A 15,645-nucleotide genomic window follows, 5' to 3' on the forward strand; every position below is an offset into this window, starting at 1 on the left:
GGTAGAAGCACAGAGTCTCTTGCCCAGAGTAGGAATCGAGGACCAGAGGACATGAGTTTAAGGTGAAGGGGAAAAGATTTAATAGGAATCTGATGGGTAACTTTTTCACACAGAGGGTGGTGGGTGTATGGAACAAGCTGCCAGAGGAGGTCGTTGAGGCTGGGACTATCCCAACATTTAAGAAAACGTTAGACAGTTACATGGATAGGACAGGTTTGGAGGGATGTGGACCAAAAGTGGGCAGGTGGGACGTGGATACAGTTATGACTTTTTAAGGTTATTTAGAAAGATAATAAATAGGAAGGGTTTAAAGGGCAATGGGCCAAATAATAAATAGGAAGGGTTTAAAGGGCAATGGGCCAAATACAAGCAACTGGGCCTAGACCAAGAGGTTAACTTGCTTGGCGTAGACAAAGCGGGCGAAACGGCTGTAATGTCATAAATGCTGCTCTCTCCCCAAGTCCCTTGATCACCCATGTGCCCAGAAATCCACGCACCTCCTTATATATATATTCAGTGATCTGGCCTCCACAGCCATTTGTGGTGGAGAATCCCATAGGGTCAGGGGCTCCGATTGAGGAAAGCACAGTCAGTTTCAATTTCAGTTTAGTTTGTTGTCACGTGTAACGAGGTACAGTGAAAAGCTTTTGTTGCGTGCAAACCAGACAGCAGAAAGACAATACATTATTACTTTGGATGGGCCGAATGGCCTAATTCTACTACTATGACTTATGATATGACCTAATGACCCTCACACCCTCTAAACCTTCTAAAGGGAGAAGGCAGGAACGGGGTACTGATTGTGAATGATCAGCCATGATCATATTGAATGGCAGTGCAGGTTCGAAGGGCCGAATGGCCTCCTCCTGCACCTATTTTCTATGTTTCTATGTTTACCGTCAACTTGCAAAATGTTTTCCCCATATCAATAGACAATAGGAGCAGGAGTGGGCCACTCGGCCCTTTGAGCCAGCACCGCCATTCAAAGTGATCATGGCCGATCATTCTCAATCAGTACCCCATTCCTGCCTTCTCCCCATACTCCCTGACTCCGCTATCATTAAGAGCTCTATCTAACTCTCTCTTGAAAGCATCCAGAGAATTGGCCTCCACTGCCTTCCGTGGCAGAGAATTCCACAGATTCACAACTCTCTGAGTGAAAATGTTTTTCCTCATCTCCGTTCTAAATGGCCTACCCCTTATCCTTAAACTGTGGCCCCTGGTTCTGGACTCCCCCAACATTGGGAACATGTGTCCTGCCTCTATCGTGACCAATCCCTTAATAATTTTATATGTTTCAATAAGATCCCCTCTCATCCTTCTAAATTCCAATGTGTACTTGACTTGACTTGACAAGCCTAGTCGCTCCAGTCTTTCAACATACGACAGTCCCGCCATTCCGGGAACCTACGCTGCACTCCCTCAATAGCAAGAGTGTCCTTCCACAAATTTGGAGACCAAAACTGCACACAGTACTCCAGGTGCGGTCTCACTAGGGCCCTGTACAACTGCAGAAGGACCTCTTTGCTCCTCTACTCAACTCCTCTTGTCATGAAGGCCAACATGCCATTAGCTTTCTTCACTGCCTGCTGTACCTGCATGCTTCCTTTCAGTGACTGATGCACTAGGATACCCAGATCTCGTTGTACGTCCCCTTTTCCTAACTTGACACCATTCGGATAATAATCCACCTTCCTGTTCTTGCCACCCTGACATGGTGAACCCTGGTTCTGGATCTGCAATCCAGGGGAGATATTTTTCTGACATAAAGTCTTGCGCACACCAGCACCACTTTACTGGTGTCTTTGATATCTCCGCTCATTCTAAACTTGAGTCAATATAAGCCGAGTCGACCACATCTTTCCTCAACATCTTGTCCCAACATCTGATGAATCGTTCCCGCTTGACAACCTTGCAGCATGCTTCTGATTGTATTCAATCAAGGAAAACACTTCTATTATCGAGTTGTACAACATGCTCGGGGGAAAGATCAATGTAACGAGCATCAAGGCCTCTGAAAAGGAATTGTAGTGTTTAGGACTGCAAAATAGTTTTCTTATTTTCAGCTAATTAATTTTCGACCACCAAGTCGTGGTGATTATGTCCCAATTTGTCCTTTCGTGCAGGCATCTACATGTACAGAAAACTAGTGTTATCCAGCACTATGTGTCTGTACATGTTTAAATCATTAAAATGTACTTAGAGTCAAAGAGTGATACAGTGCGGAATCAGGCCCTTTGGCCCAACTTGCCCACACCGGCCAACAGGTCACCACTACACTAGTCTCACCTGCCCGCATTTGGCCCATGTCCCTCCAAACCTGTCCTATCCCTGTACCTGTCTAACTGTTTCTTAAATGTTGGGATAGTCCCTGCCTCAACTACCTCATCTGGCAGCTTGTTCCATACACCTACTACCCTTTGTGTGAAAAAGTTACCCCTCAGATTCCCATTAAATCTTTTCCCCTTCACCTTGAACCTATGTCGTCTGGTCCTCGATTCACCTACTCTGGGCAAGAGACTCTGTGCGTCTACCCGATCTATTCGTCTCATGAATTCATACATCTCTATAAGATCACATAAGATTATAGTCATGAATATACTCAATAAATAGAAGGAAAGCACTGCAGATATAATAATCTATTATACCTAGATTATACTTACAAAAGTATAGATATGATACCCACGTCTAAGAAGGCATGGCATTAGGGGTGCCAACTATCTCAGTCCCGAATAAGGGACAAGGTGACGTCACTACCCCGTGCTTCACGTGACCTCACCCAGCCAGCGGCCACGTGCTACCGCTCCACCAATGGCGGCCACCCGGGGCCGGGAGGCGGGTTGCTACGCAACCTCCGTTAGGCGAACACACTCGGCCCCGCTCCCCGAACACACTCCGTTAGCCCACACTGTCCGGGCTTACAGCGGCCCCCGGGCCTACAGTGTCCAGTCCTAAAGCGCCCCACAGGGCCTAATATGGGACAAGGTCGGTCCCGTACGGGACAAACCAATTTAGCCCAAAATACGGGATGTCCCGGCTAATATGGGACAGTTGGCAACCCTACATGGTATCCACCAACAGCTATCTATTTCAGCAAGAGGCCATAGGTGCCAGTTGAAAACAAGTCTGCAGCAATTTAGAAGTTTCACTGGGGAATTTGCACCCCTCTAATTTTAACACTGTTGTTTATTAATGTGAAGGTCACATAGAACCTGTAGGGCAGACTGTCAACATGTTTTCCAGGCACGAACATCCTCCACCAAGATGCAGGACAGAACGCCACAGGAGATCCTTCTTCCCTGTGGCTATCAAACCGTACAACTCCTCCCCCTTCTGTCGTGGGGTAGACTGGGACTGACCCCCCCCCCCCCCACCTCCTCAATCTCCGCACATCTCCAAAGCCTTTCCACTCGTCACTTTAATTTCATGTTTCATGTATTTTGTGCTTTTTTATGACTGTTGGCAAATTAGTCTCCCTCCTGGGATGAATAAAGTTCTATCATGTCGTATCGTGACCATGACACAGATCAGCATTTGTTCAAAGACATCATGGGAAAAATGAAAATGGTGGCTTTTAGCAGCAGTTGTCTGAATTACCATTGTGTAGGCAAAAAAACTGCAGATGCTGACTAAAATCGAAGGTAGAGACAAAATGCTGGAGTAACTCAGCGGGTCAGGCAGCATCTCGGGAGAGACCCGAAACGTCACCCATTCCTTCTCTCCCGAGATGCTGCCTGACCCGCTGAGTTACTCCAGCATATTGTGTCTACCGTCTGAATGACCATGCCTGATAGCAGGTTGCAAATCGACTCGATGCTGGTTGAACATGTTCACCATCGTGGTCTTTGTTCCTTCATGGCTGTGTTTTTATGTTTTTGCAGTGATTATGGATTTGAGCAGCAAGCCAATGGCAGATGTGTCCCTGCCTTTTGGTACAATCCGGATTCACCTTCAGAGGATTGCAAGGCCGGACAGCTGTACACCAGAAGCTCTGGGTAGGTGCTGCATGTTCAGTTTGAAGATACAGCGCGGAAACAGGCCCATCGCCAACCAGCGATCCCCACGCATTAACACTATCCCACACACACTACCAAGCCAATTAACCTACATACCTGTACGTCTCGGGAGTGCGGGAGGAAACCGAAGATCTCGGAGAAAACCCACGCAGGTCACGGGGAGAACGTACAAACTCCGTACGGACGGCGCCCGTAGTCGGGATGGAACCCGGGTCTCCGGCGCTGCATTCGCTGTAAGGCGGCAACTCTACCGCTGCACCCAAATGTTAGGAAAGGAAAAAACTTGTCTGTCAAAGTTAAAAACTTCATATCTTTTGTTCCATCTGCTCTGCTGCCCATCTCTTTATTCTTTCCCCTTTCTCTACTCACGTGCTATCATCGGTTTCTGCAATGCTGTGTCATGGGATAAATTGGTAATTGCTTTCTTCCAATGTTTAACATTTGGAGCATCATGTCATAAGTGATAGGAGCAGAATTGGGCCATTCGTCCCCATCAAGCCTACTCCGCCATTCAACCATGGCTGATCTATCTCTCCCTCCTAACCCCATTCTCCTGCCTTCTCCCCGTAACCCCTGACACCCGTACCTACCAGGCAAAAAACAGAAGTCTTCACCTCATCTCTTCTTCCTGTCATATCATATCATCATATCATATCATATATCTACAGCCGGAAACAGGCCTTTTCGGCCCTCCAAGTCCGTGCCGCCCAGTGATCCCCGTACATTAACACTATCCTACACCCACTAGGGACAATTTTTACATTTACCCAGCCAATTAACCTACATACCTGTACATCTTTGGAGTGTGGGAGGAAACCGAAGATCTCGGAGTAAACCCACGCAGGTCACGGGGAGAACGTACAAACTCCTTACAGTGCAGCACCCGTAGTCAGGATCGAACCTGAGTCTCCGGCGCTGCATTCGCTGTAAAGCAGCAACTCTACCGCTGCGCTACCGTACTGTCAATGATAAGTTTATGGGAATGTGGCATTAGTACACGTAAGAATATGGGACATCACAGCTAGTAGAGGTGCTGCCCCACAGCCCCAGCGAACCCAGGTTCAATCCTAACGTCCGACTGAAAAACTCCAGTGCCGTCTATAAATTCACCAACGTCTCCATGGTGGCTGGCCGACTCACCGGTGATGGTGAGTGAACGTACAGGAGGTAGGTTGAGTGGGTGCACATCTTCAATGAGTATTCCTCCTCTGTTATTACTGTGGAGAAGCTGAGGGAACCTGGGGCTGTTAACAGAGAGATTAGCCTGTCTGACCTGCTGAGTTACTCCAGCATTTTGTGTCTACCTGGTGGTATGTTCATGGCAATCTGTATTATTGTCAAGGAGGTACTGGAATTTCTAAAGCTATTGGGCAATAATCTGTGATCGATAAAATGATTGGTGGAAGAACTGATTGCATCAAATTGCCTTTTTATATATTAATCTCTTTGTGGCCTTCTATATTATCACTGCACTGGTTTGACCCTGTATTGCACTAGCAGTTTAATAGCATGAGAAGAAACCTCACTGAAACTTTTAAAATCCAGACTAGACCAAGTGGACACGTTGGGCCCAAACCTCTCCTGCATTGGTGCAGCACCCTCTCCTCCCCCCTTCCCCCTCCCCCCCCTCCCCCCTCCCCCACCCTTCTCTCCCCTCCCCCGCCCTCTCTCCCTGTCCCTTCTCCTCTCCCCCCTCCCTCCACCTCCCCTCCACCCCCCCCCCCCCCCTCACCCTCCTCCCCCTCCCCCTAGGTTAATTGGCTTGGTAAATGTAAAAATTGTCCCTATTTGGTGTAGGATAGTGTTAATGTGCGGGGATCGCTGGTCGGCGCGGACCCGGTAGGGCCGAAGGGCCTGTTTACGCGCTGTATCTCTAAACTAAACTAAACTAATGAAAGATGAATCAGTTATCCCTCACGATGGAGTATAAAGTATATTTCACGACATGATTCTATTGTCACCTGCTCTCTGATCAGGTAACTTTTGTTCATGCCATTGGAGGCAAAGTGAGTGACAATGCACAATATAGAGGGTAATATGGGCTTTAGACAATAGACAATAGACAATAGGTGCAGGAGGAGGCCATTCAGCCCTTCCAGCCAGCACCGCCATTCAATGCGATCATGGCTGATCACTCTCAATCAGTACCCCGTTCCTGCCTTCTCCCCATACCCCCTCACTCCGCTATCCTTAAGAGCTCTATCCAGCTCTCTCTTGAAAGCATCCAACGAACTGGCCTCCACTGCCTTCTGAGGCAGAGAATTCCACACCTTCACCACTCTCTGACTGAAAAAGTTCTTCCTCATCTCCGCTCTAAATGGCCTACCCCTTATTCTTAAACTGTGGCCCCTTGTTCTGGACTCCCCCAACATTGGGAACATGTTTCCTGCCTCTAATGTGTCCAATCCCCTAATTCTCTTATATGTTTCAATAAGATCCCCCCTCATCCTTCTAAATTCCAGTGTATACAAGCCCAATCGCTCCAGCCTTTCAACATACGACAGTCCCGCCATTCCGGCAGAACTCTTTATTTAGATGCTCTGTGATTCTGTTTGACGTAGAAAACAGGTTGGCTCCAATGTAAAGTAATCAAGGAAATGACATGTGCTTCATCCTGAGGTGTTTTTGCAAATAGAAATGTGGTGCTTTAGGTGTTGATCAACCTGCTGATGGCTTGTTTTCATTCAGAATCTCATGACTGGCTGTGAAATTGAAAAAAAATCTTGCAGCATGCCAAAGATGCTTCTTCAGCGTAACTTTGATTAGTGCTTTGCTCTCGAGACTGGGTAACATATTGGGGAAAAAAATATTCCAAACAACATCCTTGATGCACCGAATCTCTTGCCTAGAGTAGGTGAATCGAGGACCAGAGGATGTAGGTTCAAGGTGAAGGGGAAAAGATTTAATAGGAATCCGAGGGGTAACTTTTTCACAGGGTGAAAAGGGTGGTGGGTGTATGGAACAAGCTGTCAGAGGAATTTATTCACAAAATGCTGGAGTAACTCAGCAGGTCAGGCAGCATCTCGGGAGAGAAGGAATGGGTGACGTTTCGGGTCGAAACCCTTCTTCAGACTTCAAAAACAGCATTTTGTGAATAAATACCTTCGATTTGTACCAACATCTGCAGTTATTTTCTGAGACAAGCTGTCAGAGGAGGTAGTTGAGGCTGGGACTGTCCCATCGTTTAAGAAACAGTTAGACAGGTACATGGATAGGACAAGTTTGGTGGGATACGGACCAAGCGCAGGCAAGTGGGAGTAGTGTGGCTGGGACATGTTGGTCGGTGTGGGCAAGTTGGGCCGAAGGGCCTGTTTCCACACTGTATCACTCTATGACTCCATGACATTGGCGACAGGAGGAAGAATGATACACAGCCAAAGACATGAAGTTTGCAGTGTGCCAAATTTCCCTCTCTCTCTTTCCCTTTCTCTCTTCCTCCCTCTGTGCTCCTTTAACACGTAAGATATGTAGTGTTGCATGCGTGGCTCCAACTGCTTAAGATTTCCATGTATTACACAGTTACAGGAAGGTGGCCCTCAATGTCTGCAAGGGTGGTTTGGACAAGAGGCAAGGTTCCACGCAGTACCGGTGCCCGTTGATGGCTCCCCGAGGGCTCCAGATCGTCACGAAAGGGGAGAGGTTGGCAGTCAACCCCGGTGACATGGTTACCTTCTTGATCTCGCAGAACCAGGTAGGAGCAACCTCTCTCATTGTAGCCAAAGGCCGTTACTGTTTTGCACATTAACACGGACATGCATTGGCGCAACGGTAGAGTTGCTGCCTTACAGCGAATGCAGCGCCGGAGACCCGGGTTCCATCCCGACTACGTGTGCTGTCTGTACGGAGTTTGCACGTTCTCCCCGTGACCTGCGTGGGTTTTCTCCGAGATCTTCGGTTTCCTCCCACACTCCAAAGACGTACAGGTTTGTAGGTTAATTGGCTTGGTAAATGTAAATTTTAAAGACATCCAAGGTGCCAGATGTTTGGTTCAGGGTTCCAGTATGTCTGTTTGGCCTCGCTGGAGGTGAAGTACAAACCTCAGATTCCAGGTCACTTGTCAACAAGCGACAACCTTTCTCCCATCACTGATGAAACCCTCACCCGTTAGGTGGAGCATCTCAAGACCCCATCAATCTCAATAGACAATAGACAATAGACAATAGGTGCAGGAGGAGGCCATTCGGCCCTTCGAGCCAGCACCGCCATTCAATGTGATCATGGCTGATCATTCTCAATCAGTACCCCGTTCCTGCCTTCTCCCCATACCCCCTGACTCCGCTATCCTTAAGAGCTCTATCTAGCTCTCTCTTGAATGCATTCAGACACTTGGCCTCCACTGCCTTCTGAGGTAGAGAATTCCACAGATTCACAACTCTCTGACTGAAAAAGTTTTTCCTCATCTCCGCTCTAAATGGCCTACCCCTTATTCTTAAACTGTGGCCCCTGGTTCTGGACTCCCCCAACATTGGGAACATGTTTCCTGCCTCTAACGTGTCCAACCCCTTAATAATCGTATATGTTTCGATAAGATCCCCTCTCATCCTAAATTCCAGTGTATACAAGCCTAGTCGCTCCAGTCTTCCAACATACGACAGTCCCGCCATTCCGGGAATTAACCTAGTAAACCTATGCTGCACGCCCTCATTAGCAAGAATATCCTTCCTCAAAGTTGTTTTATATCCGACCATCCTATGCAAACTTTGCTGTTTTAACAGTGGCCACAATTTCTCAGTAATTCAGATAGGCATAACGGGTTATTTCAGTGGGAACTAATCCATATAGTGTCCAGAGTTATTGCATTACAGTCGTGGTTGGTGGAAGGTTCTGGAGGTAGTAGCAAACTAAATTCCTCAGAATTAAAGGGCGCTCTTTGAGAAAGGAGGAACTTCTTTAGTCAGAGGGTAGTTAATCTGTGGAAATCATTGCCCCAGAGGGCTGTGGAGGCCAAGTCAGTGGGTATTTGTAAGGCAGAGATCGACAAATTCTTGATTTGCAAGGCAGTGCGGCGTAGGTTCACGAGGTTAATCCCTAGGATTGAGGGACTGTCATATGAGGAAAGATTGAAAAGACTGGGCTTGTATTCACTGGAGTTTAGAAGGATGAGTGGGGATCTCATAGAGACGTATAAAATTATAAAAGGACCAGACAAACTAGATGCAGGAAAAATGTTCCCAATGTTGGGCGAGTCCAGAACTAGGGGCCACAGTCTAAGAATAAAGGGGAGGCCATTTAAAACTGAGGTGAGAAGAAACCTTTTCACCCAGAGAGTTGTGAATTTGTGGAATTCTCTGCCACATACGGCAGTGGAGGCCAATTCACTGGATGAATTAAAAAGAGTGTTAGATAGAGCTCCAGGGGCTAGCGAAATCAAGGGATATGGGGAGAAGGCAGGCACAGGTTACTGATTGTGGATGATCGTACTGATTGTAAATTTCCCCGGTGTGGGATGAATAAAGGAATATATTATTATCAGCCATGATCACAACGAATGGCGGTTTCAGGCTCGAAGGGCCAAATGGCCTCCTCCTGCACCTATTGTTTTTCTAGTACGGGTGTCAAGGGTAATGGGGAGAAGGCAGGAAAATGGGATTAGGAGGCAGAGATCGGCCATGATTGAATGGTGGAGTGGACTCGATGAGCCGAATGGCCTAATTCTACTCCGATGAACCTGTGAATTGTTTTCTTCTGCTTAACACTATTGATAAAATCGTGGCTACCTTCGTGATGGGGATGGTGTGGGGATGTTGTGAGGACAGACTGAATAGCTGAATAGGTGAGCGTCATATTAAGTAGCATCGCTCGTTCGTGTGTCAGACGCTGTCCTGCCACGGCTGTTCCACATCTGTGCATCTGTGGAGATCGTCCGCAGTGCATGCCTCCCCTCTGCAAGTCAGTAGGTGGGCCATTGTCTGTATCTCTCCAGAGTTGCATTTGTCAGAGTCTGTCCGAGAAGCCCCACTTCTTCAGGTTGAGTCAGCAGCATGCCACTCCAGTACGGAGGCAGTTTAGGGCTTTCCAGTAGTATAAGGATATTAAGTGTAGCACACGCAAATTGCTCTATGAAAAGAACACGACAACGTATCACCAACAGAATTCCCTGCGTCCCAATAGACAATAGACAATAGGTGCAGGAGGAGGCCATTCAGCCCTTCGAGCCAGCACCGCCATTCAATGTGATCATGGGTGATCATTCTCAATCAGTACCCCGTTCCTGACTTCTCCCCAAACCCCCTGACTCCGCTATCCTTAAGAGCTCTATCCAACTCTCTCTTGAATGCATTCAGAGAATTGGCCTCCACTGCCTTCTGAGGCAGAGAATTCCACAGATTTACAACTCTCTGACTGAAAAAGTTTTTCCTCATCTCCGTTCTAAATGGCCTGTGAATTGTCCCTAGTGTGTGTAGGATAGTGTTATTCTTAAAATGTGGCCCCTGGTTCTGGACTCCCCCAACATTGGGAACATTGGGAGCCGGGATGTGAAACGTCAACCACAGGAGCCATGGAACGATGTCCTGTTGCAACACTGCATCGACCAAAGTGCCTCGATCGCACGTTATCATGTCGCCAAGATGTTGAGAAAACCAAGGCAAAGGTCGACACCCGGAACAGAGTCATCGAAAAACTGGCAAACAACTCATATTAAGTCGGGGAGAGTGCAGATGAAAATTGCTATGTGAAAAGAACTGTAATTGCAGCACCTGTCTCTGCATTCTGTTGAGCGATCAATATCTTCAAGAAAAACATGGGGAGGTATTGATGGAAAGAGCAAATACATCAATTATACATGATAGAAGGTCCATTGCCACAGCTACATAACACAGACATAGTCGAGCATTATTTAATTGATCCCTTACCTTTCCACTCGCGCCTTGGTCAGTGCAGGTAAAAGTTTGGATCAGTACTTTTAACTCTTGAGCATAAGTAGATAATTTACCCTGTTTTTTCCCGTAGAACATAGAATGTTACAGCACAGGAACAAGCCCTTCATCCCACTGTGTCTGTGCTGAACATGATGCCAAGACCATCACTTATCTACCTGCATCACATACAACATGATGCCAAGACCATCACTTATCTACCTGCACATAATCCATATTTAGATTTTAGATTTAGAGATACAGCGCGGAAACAGGCCCTTCGGCCCACCGGGTCCGCGCCGCCCAGCGATCCCCGCACATTAACACTATCCTACACACACTAGGGACAATTTTTTTAAACATTTGCCCAGCCAATTAATCTACAAACCTGTACGTCTTTGGAGTGTGGGAGGAAACCGAAGATCTCGGAGAAAACCTACGTAGGTCACGGGGAGAACGTACAAACTCCGTACAGACGGCGCCCGTAGTCAGGATCGAACCTGAGTCTCCGGCGCATATCCCTCCGTTCACCACATATACCCAAAATGTGCCTGCCCTAAAGTCTTTTAAATCCCACCAACATATCTGCCTCAACCAATACCCTTGGCAGCACGTTCTAGGCAATCACCATCCTCTGTGTAAAAAGAAACTTGACCTCACATCTTCTTTGTCCCCCTCACCTTAAACCTACGCCTCTAGTCCTTGATTTTTCCATCTTGGTGAAAAAGATTCTGATTGTCTACCCTACCCATTCCTCTCATAATTTGATATACTTCTATCAGGACCTCCCCACAATCTCCAGCGATCCAGAAAACCGATCCAGGGGAACACCTTTTCCCCTCCTTTTTGCGATCACTTGTAAACTAAGAATAAAGGGGAGGCCATTTAAAACTGAGATGAGAAAAACTTTTTCACCCAGAGAGTTGTGAATTTGTGGAATTCTCTGCCACAGAAGGCAGTGGAGGCCAATTCACTGGATGAATTTAAAAGAGAGTTAGATAGAGCTCTGGGGCCTAGTGGAATCAAGGGATGTAGGGATAAGGCAGGCACGGGTTACTGATTGTGGATGATCAGCCATGATCACAATGAATGGCGGTGCTGGCTCGAAGGGCAAAATGGCCTCCTCCTGCACCTATTTTCTGTTTCTATGTTTCTATGTTTATATGAGCAGAATCAGAATCAGAATCGCCTTTATTGCCATCCAAAAAAACAAGTCTTTTGGACGAGATTCCGTCACCCTCAGTCCAACAATAAGTGCAATAAAAATAAGCAAGAACACACACAATCACAAACCAACACAAAACAAAAAAAAGAAACATCCATCACAGTGAGTCTCCTCCAGTCACCTCCTCACTGTGATGGAAGGCCAGATTGTCTTTTCTCTTCCCCTGCCGTATTCTCCCGCGGTCAGGCAGTCGAAGTTGCCACGTTCCAGGCCGCGCCGGACGGTGAAAGGTCCGCAGCGGGCCGACCCCAAGCCCCGCGATCCGTGGCGGGCGAAGACGCTGCCGCTGCACGTCGGGGCGGTCGTGGCTCTCGAATTAGGCCATCAAGTCTACTCCGCCATTCAATCATGGCTGACCTATCTCTCCCTCCTAACCCCATTCTCCGGCCTTCTCCCCTTAACCTCTGGCACCCGTACTAATCAAGAATCTATCTATCTCTGCCTCAACAGCTCTCTCTGCAGCCAATCCCCCTTAATCCAGACATCATTCTGGTAAACCTCCCTCCACCCTTTCCAAAGCCTCCACATCCTTCCTGTAGTGGGCAACCAGAACTTGTCCGTAGTTTCTTGATTGAACTATCGCCACCCTCACAGAAATGAGCATGAGAATGTCCTTGGAACCTCCTTAACCTGAGGCCTGCCACCCCTGGTACAATTATCCGGCTCATCTTTAGGGAAATCCAATTATTTTAATTTTGCTTTTCAAATATATCATACTAACATGTCAATGAATTTAAACAAACACAAAGTGAAGTTCATAGAAACGTAGAAGCATAGAAAATGGGTGCAGGAATAGGCCATTCGGCCCTTCGAGCCAGCACCGCCATCCAATATGATCATGGCTGATCATCTAAAATCAGTACCCCGTTCCTGCTTTCTCCCCATATCTCTTGATTCCGTCAGCCCGAAGAGCTAAATCTAATTCTCTCTTGAAAACATCCAGTGAGTCGGCCTCCACTGCCTTCTGTGGCATACGTACATAGATACATGGAAAATAGGTGCAGCAGTAGGCCATTCGGCCCTTCGACCCAGCACCGCCGTTCAATGTGATCATGGCTGATCATCTAAAATCAGTAGATTTAGATTTAGATTTAGAGATACAGCGCGGAAACAGGCCCTTCGGCCCACCGAGTCTGCGCCGTCCAGCGATCCCCGCACATTAACACTATCCTACACACACTAGGGACAATTTTTACATTTGCCCAGTCAATTAACCCACATACCTGTACATATTTGGAGTGTGGGAGGAAACCGAAGATCTCGGAGAAAACTCATGCAGGTTACGGGGAGAACGTACAAACTCCGTACAGACGGCGCCCGTAGTCAGGATCGAACCTGAGTCTCCGGCGCTGCATTCGCTGTAAGGCAGCAACTCTACCGCTGCGCCACCGTGCTGCCCGTAGCCCGCTATGCCACACTTTGCTAATAATATGTTACTCATGGAGATTCTGATCCAACTCGACAACTTGGACACGGATCATCCCACCAAACGTGCCCACGTGAAAATCTAAAGAACCTTTTTGCAACCAGTGCCCAGCGCCAGCGAAACCTGCACCGGATAGCCCAGCTGTTGGCGGTTGTTCAGTGGGAAACAGAAACAGTCAGAAACAGTAACAGCTCCCGACAGTTTAGTTACTCCGAATGTTCTGGTCCCAATGGCGGCACAGTGGAGCAGTGAGTCGTGCAGCTGCATCACAATGCCAGAGACCCAGGTTCGATTCTGACCTCGGGCGCTGGCTGCGTGGACATGCACAGTCTCCCTGGATTTCCTCCTGCAGCTCCTGTTTTCCACGTCCAAAAAACATTTGGGGTTTCTTAGCTTGATTGGCCCCTACTATTTCTCTACTATTTTCCCCGCCACTCTGGTGGTGAGTTCCCAGGTTTGCCGCAACTAGTAAACAGAGGCGGTACAGTCGCCCACAGTGCCGGAGACCCAGGTTCGATCCTGACCTTGGGTGCTGTCAGTGCGGAGTTTGCACCTTCCCCATGTGATCGCATGGGTTTCCTCCAGGGGGTCCCTTCGGTTTCCTTGCACATCCCAAAGACGTGGGGGTTTGTGGGGGATTAATTGGCCTCTGTAAATTACCCTAGTTTGTAAGTCTTAACCAACCTGATCTCCCGGTGGCTCAGCACTTCAACTCCCCCTCCCATTCCCAATCTGACCTTTCTGTCCGGGGCCTCCTCCATTGTCAGAGTGAGGCACAGCGCAAATTGGAGGAACAGCGCCTCATATTTCGCTTGGGTAGTTTACACCCCAGCGGTATGAACATTGACTTTTCTAACTTCAGAAAGCCCTTGCCTTCCCTCTCTCTCCATCCCCTCCCCCTTCCCAGTCCTCCCACTAGTCTTCCTGTCTCCGACTACATCCTATCTTTGTCCCGCCCCCTCTTCTGACATCAGTCTGAAGAAGGGTCTCGACCCGAAACGTCACCCATTCCTTCTGTCCAGAGATGCTGCCTGACCTGCTGAGTTACTCCAGTATTTTGTGTCTACCTAGTTTGTAAAGAATGGATGTGACGGTGGGATAACATAGAACAATGTGAACGGTGTTTAGATGGTCATCACGGATTCAAAGTGTTTAGATTTTTTTTATTTTTAGATTTAGAGATACAGCGCGGAAACAGGCCCTTTGGCCCACCGGGTCCGCGCCGCCCAGCGATCCCCGCACATTAACACTATCCTACACACACTAGGGACAATTTTTTTTTAACATTTGCCCAGCCAATTAACCTACATACCTGTACGTCTTTGGAGTGTGGGAGGAAACCGAAGATCTCGGAGAAAACCTGCGCAAGTCACGGGGAGAACGTACAAACTCCGTACAGACGGCGCCCGTTGTCAGGATCGAACCTGAGTCTCCGGCCCTGCATTCGCTGTAAGGTCGCAACTCTACCGCTGCGCCACCGTGCCGCCCTTTTGAAGGGCCTGTTTCCTTGCTATATCCGTTGATTAATCAATCAATTAATCAGCTACCTTACCTCAGCCCTTGCTATTTAAAAGATGATAGGTTTTAATTGTCTTAGACCATTCACAATAATGCACACCTCTTCAACATGTGGAAATTAGTTTGCTTTCAAAGGATCACTATTGATCTGGAGCATTGGATTTGTCATTGATTTTTGGGGAGAATGTTACCATTCACCCTGTAAACTTGTTTGTTCGTTAATCATGATGAACATTTAAAGATGTTATTTAATTTTAAAGACATCCAAGATGCCAGACGTTTGGTTCAGGGTGTCTGTTTGGCCTCGCTGGAGGTGAAGTACAAACCTCAGATTCCAGGTCACTTGTCAACAAGCGACAGCCTTTCTCCCATCACTGATGAAACCCTCATCCATTAGGTGGAGCATCTCAAGACCCTATCAATGTCAATAGACAATAGACAATAGACAATAGGTGCAGGAGGAGGCCATTTGGCCCTTCGAGCCAGCACCACCATTCAATGTGATCATGGCTGATCATTCTCAATCAGTAGCCCGTTCCTGCCTTCTCCCCATACCCCCTGACTCCGCTATCCTTAAGAGCTCTATCCAGCTCTCTCTTGAAT

General features: G+C 47.7%; 1 protein-coding gene across 5 annotated transcripts in view; it reads left to right on the top strand.

Moving 5' to 3' along the window:
- Positions 1-15,645, top strand: part of sorcs2 (sortilin-related VPS10 domain containing receptor 2) — a 658,785-nt gene that overhangs the window by 609,742 nt on the left and 33,398 nt on the right. For all 5 annotated transcript variants that reach the window (XM_078407113.1, XM_078407120.1, XM_078407131.1 and 2 more), the window contains 2 exons: positions 3,882-3,995; positions 7,536-7,707. In XM_078407113.1, coding sequence (XP_078263239.1) covers positions 3,882-3,995; positions 7,536-7,707 — 286 coding nt within the window. The remainder of the gene's footprint in view (positions 1-3,881; positions 3,996-7,535; positions 7,708-15,645) is intronic.

The sequence above is a fragment of the Rhinoraja longicauda genome, chromosome 1 (assembly GCF_053455715.1).
Source record: "Rhinoraja longicauda isolate Sanriku21f chromosome 1, sRhiLon1.1, whole genome shotgun sequence".
NCBI classification, from domain to species: domain Eukaryota; kingdom Metazoa; phylum Chordata; class Chondrichthyes; order Rajiformes; family Arhynchobatidae; genus Rhinoraja; species Rhinoraja longicauda.